Here is a 7,500-nt window from a genome sequence, read left to right on the forward strand (position 1 = left end):
AAAGCCCTCCCTTCCGATGCCCCCTCCCCGGCCTGCGGCTGGCCGGGGTTGCGGGGGGCTCCGGGACTTTGCCCCTCGCCGCTCCCGCAGCAGAGCCGGCCTCCTCCGCCGGGCAGCGGCGCTTCCCCCCAGCCCCTCGCAGGGCTACTATATGCTGCTGCGCCCTGCACAATCATCCCACAACACTCTCATTTAATCTAAACATCCCTAAACTTGCAAATTAACAGGCTCTTCAGCTGTAATTATACAGATACATACAAGTGCCACAGGGTCAGGTTATGCCATATCTATCCGTTTTATTTGTATACCTAACGCTTGGAGGAGAAGGTCACGCTTTTCACTTTCCGAAGGCATTCTACCCGGTTAATATCAGTAATATCTTCATAATCCTAATTGGGTTGGCCACGAAGAATCTAAAAAAACCTGCGTGAAATCACAGGAAGCCGGGATCCTTCGAAGAGCTGCAGCATCAACGTGCCATCTAGGCAGCAACACCTTCTCTCCAAGGCAAGCCTCCAAATAGCGTCTCTTTTACAACCACCCAACTGAAACACGCTGGCGAGGAACGGTCGCTCGCCAGGGGTGGGACACCACCAACACAAAACCGGGGACTGAGTAGGTTCGATTTCTCACGTACTGCGACTCGACGCGAGTAAAAATGAAAGGATTTAGCCCCAAAAGTTGCTCAGAAGACGACCGTGTATTTAGGCACGTTCGCATAGACGTTACCCGTACTGACACACAGCACCTTCCGATGCCACTTTAGGGACAAAGGAACGTCATAAAATACTCTAACGCACACAGACACACGTATCCCCTTGGTGCCCAAGACGTTCGCGCCGATGCTCTGACTTTTTCTTCAAGCTCCCTTTGTTAATGGCCGGCCACCCTGAAAACGGACACACAGGCACCTCTGTGAAACCAGGAAAAGTTTGGAGCAATACGACCTCGCATGGAGTATTTTCAACGGTCAGACGATCAAATCACATTCTCTTTTACTAGAAAACTTTATTTTTTTCCTTCAAGTGTTAAGAAAATTTTACATTTTATACTGTTAAAGATTTAACAGAAAATTTTTATAACCATACATTAAAATATCACATTGCAAACTTAACGGCGAACATGACAGCAACAGTATTTTGGGTACAAAAGCACGTCCCCAAATCTATGCTCTTTTCTTGTCAAACCTGTTCGGCATTTTATTAAAAGTAAATGAAAATTACAATTTCTTTATAAAGCCTCTAACACCTCCAATACAGTAATTATTACAGAACAGCAACAATGATTCTCTGCTTTCCCTTCCCCCGTTATTGGTTACAATGCCATCCCAAACATATTTTTCCCTATCCTTTGCTTGCTTTCAAATACTTTGCACGGAAAGAAATGAAACACATTTATATCCTGCGTACGTACGAAATGGGTTTTGTACATGTGCATGTCTTTACATCCACATAGAAATTTCCAACACGGCAAAATACGCACGGAAAAGAGATGCACGGAAAGACTCTGAATAAAAAGATGGTCCCTATTTTCAGCACCTCCAGCTTTCAGTCGTTCTTTACCTTTAGTAGATTTGAAAGTAAAGTGTCCCTACCTCTGTTCAGAAGGTATTAGGACGTTTAAAGGCATTTAGGTTTAGTATTGTTTATAATTGGTATGTTTATGATCAGGAAGAAGATAAACTGTGAAAAGGCAAAACATTAGTGCTCCTACTGAGACCTCTACTAACCTCTCTTCCTGAGAGCACCTCTACTAAATACCCTGGAGCAAAGTCTAGGATCACTTACATTCCAGCAACTCTCACTGGGAATTATCCAATTAAAGCAGCAATTCCCCCACCCCCTTTTCCCTCACAGGTCTAAATACACAACAAAATATATTGCAGAAATCAACTACTCCCTATTTTAATAACCCTGGCTTCTCAGTGAAGAAAAGAACGGAAGATAAAAACACCTCGAATATTTCATGTCCACGTGAATCATACATCCCCTTTCCATCTTCCGTTTTTCCTCCTCTGAAGAGACAAGATTATTAAAACATCATTGTGCATACTGAAATAGAGTGCTGCTTATGAGTTCGATACTGTTAAACAAGGAACTAGCCTTTCGTCTCCCTCCATTTTTAATCAATCACTGTCTTTCATTACTGGACTCTCCCACAGATCTTCCTATCCTGACGGTGAAGAGTTCGCCGAGGTTCACTTCTGAGTAGCCACTCATGGACAGACATTTGTCTACGGTGCTCTTCAGTCTTTTGTAGGCATCAGAGACTTCCCTCCTGAGCGGCTTCTTCAAATACTCTAAAAGAACAAAGGAAAAAAAAAAACAGAGACGGATCAAATGACCACAAAAAGACAGTACTTTTGCATTCACTACTACTGCGAATCATGGTATTTTAAAACGAGGTGAATGTCGTAGCTAGCAAAGACGACATTTACGGCAAGCTCTCCCAACTTCTGCTGCCTTCCCCCCTGCCTCCCCACCCGCAGCGCTGTACCAGCCGGTTAGAGGCCACGTTGAACCTGGATGCGGTGGCGAGGCTGAAGCTCCCTCAGCCCCACTGGGGCGGGTGCAGCGGCTCCTGCCAGGAGCTGGCAAGAAGCACCGCTTGCCCACTCATGCCGTCTAACTGGAGTGAAATGGGGGTTCATTAAGTCACAGTAGAGAAAATAAGCAATAGCAGGGCTGGCTCCGAAAGGATCTCATTTAAAATGAGCAGGTGCCTTAACTTAGTGAGAACTACGCAGAGTCCCCAGGGGTTTGAAATAGGGAGAGATTCTGCCCAAGCTTGGCTTCAGAAGTGAAGGAAACCATGCTTGGCTTCTCTCGTCCCTGCTGCTGCAAATACTGGCACAACCTGGGACAGACTTGTTGAACGCACCCGTCTTGTGCGTTCTCACATGCACCTTGTGTGCAGGATGGGAATCGTGATGCTCAGCACTACGGAGGCGTTGGAAGGAAAAAGGCAGCAGCGCGAACAGGGGAAATTCTATGCTATCCTACCCTAAAATGGAGAGAAGATGCCCGGTGTCTCAACCAGGAGACATCAGGTTCACCTGACACATGAATGAAGAGAGCCATTCCCAAATGCTTGATCAATAATACCTGTGAAGAAATGTCTGCAGTGCCAGACATTTACTCACTTGTACGTTTGTGTGTGTGCAAACTCACGCGCACGCGCATGAGTTTGTACATATTTCAGCAGCAAAGCCCGAACTGTTCTGTTTTAAATTTTTCTTTGTTAAATTTTATGCCATCCAAAAAAAACCAGGGATTTTGTTTGGGTGGTTGTCCTGCTTTTGCTTTACAAAGGCTGTGGACAAAGACTAGAAGAGCAAAATATTCTGCTGATATACATCAAAGCCAGCTTGATGCAGATCTGGTGCAATTGTGCTCCTCCTTTCCAACCAACTCCATGTTCTAGAAACACCAGCTCCTACCCGAAAGCCTGTGTCTGCAGTTACAGGCGGCGCTGGATAGTCTGCATTACTGAGCACGCAAGAAGGATATATTGCAAAACGAGGTGCCCTCCCAGGCAGTTTCTCCCCCATTAGGCTGGAGGGACTCCAGGTCAAGCAGAACTACAAGAGCACGGCACAGGTACTTAAAGGTCGAGCTTTCAAGCCATTTAGGCGCAGCGTAAGCGTGTGTCTTGTGAGCAACCAACACGATCCTCCTGTTGCTCATTAGCTTTGCCTAAAAGCTGTTGTCTCATTTCTTCCTGTCACCTTCGCAACGTTGGTATGCCCTTCTCACGCTTTGAACATGTAACAAAGGAGCCTCCGTCCCCTCTCGAACTGCTTTTACTACACGGCGCAAGTTAAGACGAAAAACCAGTCGCCTCTAAACCAGCTGACTTTATTTAAGAGAAGGGTTTGGAGGAGAGGGACATGCTGGTTTCTTGAGTCCACCTGTGCAAGGGAAGAAATGACTCACTTCTGCGATGACTCACTTCTGCGATGCGACTGAGATGAAGACATCCCATCAGACGCACCTTCATCTCAGCAGCCAAGTCAAGGACTGCTACAGGAGGAGATGGCAGGGAAAGGAGGCATGGTAAGAGAAATAGCTATTACAATTTTCGGGTTTGTGAATTCCTCCTCCCTGAGGATTTACAAGTATTTTTGCAGAGCCTCGGATGTTTTAAGATGAGCTCAGCAGATTAACTACTGGATATGATACAAACAGTAATGTTTTACTGAGCAGTTGCCACCTGCTTAGGTTTTCCGTGTTTTTCACAAAGTTCCACTGAACTCAATTGCTCTGCAGGATGCTATCAAATCTTTAAAAATTAAATTAAAATTTAAATTAACGACACCAGTTTGAGTAACTGAATACATTGATTAAAAGCACTTCAGTAAGCACCTTTCATGCATCCTTGTGAAGAAGGTATGTATTGTGCTGTCATACTCAGTTTTGGGTATTTATACTGCCAACTCTGGGCAGTAAGCAAACAGAGGAAGATGCCTGGTTGAAGATACCACATTCTCACCATTACCCAGACAGTAATGACATTATGTCTATTAGCAGAATTAAAATTTCCTTAAACTACACCACCAATACAATAAAAACTTTGATTACCAGAATCTGTTCATGAACAGGCTGAAGTCACCACGGCATAAACACATTTAATGATCCTGAAATTATTTAAATGTAGGGTTTAATTAAACAAACCTTGAAAATTGTAATAACCAGATCCATAAAAGCATCAAACCCACTTTGCCGCAAATTCAGCACTAACTAGTTTATGCATTTTCAAGATAAACGATATAGTAAGCGGGTTCACTCGCCACTGCTCACATGTTAGCAAAACTGTGCTCTTTGTACCAAGGAACTGTGGAAAACACCATCCTCGTAGCTCAAAACCAGGCTAAAACAGTTTAAAGCTTCCTGGAGCTCAGGAGGGACCAAGGTGAAACGTATCAATGCGCAGAAACAGCTGGCACATGTGAACAGAGCAGGAAGGCACATTAATCATGAGAACAACGAGGCAAACAATAAACCAGGGCTGAAAGTAGGGAACAAAAATGCAGGCCCGCGTACAGCTCCAATTCAGGCTCCAGCCGTCCCACTAACAGAGCGCCTAGCTCCACCCCCCAACATTAAATCTAAACTTTAATTATATGCGATAACCTTTCCGACAGTATGCTTCAAACGTTTCTTAGATGTAATCACCCTCGTAGAGGCAAGCGGGAAAGGGTGGACTGAAAAAAACGGAGACATGTGCGGGGCCTTGTTGAAGTAACGAGGCCAATTTTAAGTTTCAATTATAAGAGAATGGAAGCCGGGAGCTCCGGGAGGAGAGGCAGGCAGCGGCTGTGTCTGCAGCACAGCCACACCATGCATTTGAATGACACAAGTGCATCTGATGACTGGGGAGAAGAGATTTAAAGAACTGTAGTAATACAGAGCAGGGGAAGATGGGAGAGGACACAGCTCCTGATGTGTTTACCTCCTTTGCTGATGGGATATTGACTTTTCCCACCAGGTTGGTTAGAAAGGGGACTATTTACGCTGCCACGCAGCAGAGTAAGAATGACAACCAGCATCACTCTCTGCTCCTCTGAGTAAAAGACAACTGTGACCGTCGTATATCACACAGCCAGTCAATACCTTCGAGTTACCATACCACCCAACTTAGAGATGCATATAAAAGCTCGTACTTTCTTCCTAAATGAGGATTCAATCAATAATGCACCTAAGGCCTTCTGAAAACTAAGCTATACAAACTGACTGAAATTGCCTTTCAGTAGTCAGTCACGTTCCGAAATAATTCTATACCTATTATCACCCCATCATTGTTTTAATAATATCTAAGTTCAGTGGCAAGCAGTCTTTTAAGACAACCACTGCTGCAGAATGCATACATGGCTATACACAGAGAGACACATTTATACACATGCAGAGCATACAAAAGATACTACCGAAACAAATATACAAATGAAAAATACAATTATTTTAATAGGAATTAAAAAAAAAAGACGTGCTTCTGACTGTATATAATTAAAATTCAGGTACTGTATTCTCTAAAGTTAATAAATCACTGACTCTGATAAAGATTTTAGAATCATAGCACCAAGCATGCAGTTAGCCCCCTCCCCCCCCAACATGACTGCCCCTTGTTCCCTTCATAAAACACAGTCTGAACTTCTGGATGTCCCTGTCAAATTCAGTGCCCCATCCAAGTCCTTGTTTAGCTACCTAGGTATATTTTTATATTATTTGGGAAAAAAAATAAAATTAAAAGGTACCTGAATTCCATTTACCCCATACTGTTGTACCGATCCTGGAAGCAAGGATGGAAATATTTGGAGGTTATCTATACCTGGCCGCGTGTTTTCCACTTATTGCAATTTCTCTTCGTTCCTATTAAAATGACACCAAATAACCTGATAGTCAGGCTCAAGAACTTTTGTTCTTGGATTCCCTAAGATGTGGCTCAGTGAAAGTCTTCTGTTTTTTCTCCTACTGATTGGACAACCGAACTGTGTCATATTATTAAACGCTCTCCCCTTGATTATTCTGTTGATAGCCTGCTCTTCAGAGTGAGAAGTAAAAATATATTCACATTCCCTTTGTATTTGTGCGCGTGTATCTGCACCGGGTACGTGAGGAACAACGTAGGTGCCTATGAGCATAGTGCCAAAATGTGGGTTTATCTGGGAATGCACAAAAAAAGCTGCGGAGTATCGTTTATGTACAGCATCGTGTCTCACACTTTTATTTAAAGAGTTAAAGAACATACTACATTAGCTACTGTATTTTTTACATCGCCTACTGGTTATTGTATTTTAATTACAGCAAGCTTAGACACACAGGCAGCAGTCTCTGTTCCAAATATCTGTGTTTCATTTATTTCTGTGCAAAGGTAGCAAACAACAGTCAGTCATAATTGGTTCTGTCAGATGTTTTACAGTCAGTCATAATTGTCTCTGTCTAGAGGTGTGTCAATTTACTGCAAGTTAAATAAATATTCTGTCTATTATGATATCAGGTTATGTAAGCCATTTTTTTTAATTGCATGGGTTCCCCTTTCATAATCCTCAGCACCCCTATTTATACTGTTAACCTTAACTTTGCCATTTATGGAATGTCAATGAAAAAAGTCAACAGCAGTTTAATGAACAGAGGTGTAAGCCTCTAACATACTTGCTTTTTTGTTTCTAATTAAATACAATCACATTAGGCTATAGAGCAATTAAATTATTCTGTCTTGACAGCGCTCTCCGCAAATACCTATCAGCAATGCCAGTTCACTGGCCTAAAGAGAGAGATTTACTAACCTAAGTCTTAAACGATTCTTGTTTTTTGCTGAAGAAAATAAACCTCCCAACTCGTACCAACTTCTAAACCACATAGTCCCACAAAGTAACAAAGGCCGTTGACGAAAAGGGCCACGTTTGCCCTCCAGACTGCCAGGATCGCGCCTCCACCCATTCCAGGTGTTCACATCATCGAAGTCAAAGCAATTCTAATGTGATCACAGTCTTCCTATCACGGG

General features: G+C 43.2%; 1 protein-coding gene across 1 annotated transcript in view; it reads right to left on the reverse strand.

Annotated features, from left to right (window-relative positions):
- Positions 1-1,008: 1,008 nt before the first annotated feature.
- The window catches only part of POLA1 (polymerase (DNA directed), alpha 1, catalytic subunit), a 208,145-nt gene continuing 201,653 nt past the window's right edge, over positions 1,009-7,500 (reverse strand). The window contains exon 36 of the mRNA XM_009321121.1: positions 1,009-2,299. Within this exon, the coding sequence (XP_009319396.1) occupies positions 2,130-2,299 (170 nt within the window). The 3' untranslated portion in view covers positions 1,009-2,129. The remainder of the gene's footprint in view (positions 2,300-7,500) is intronic.

Source organism: Pygoscelis adeliae, unplaced genomic scaffold (genome assembly GCF_000699105.1).
Source record: "Pygoscelis adeliae isolate BGI_AS28 unplaced genomic scaffold, ASM69910v1 Scaffold53, whole genome shotgun sequence".
In the NCBI taxonomy this organism is placed as follows: domain Eukaryota; kingdom Metazoa; phylum Chordata; class Aves; order Sphenisciformes; family Spheniscidae; genus Pygoscelis; species Pygoscelis adeliae.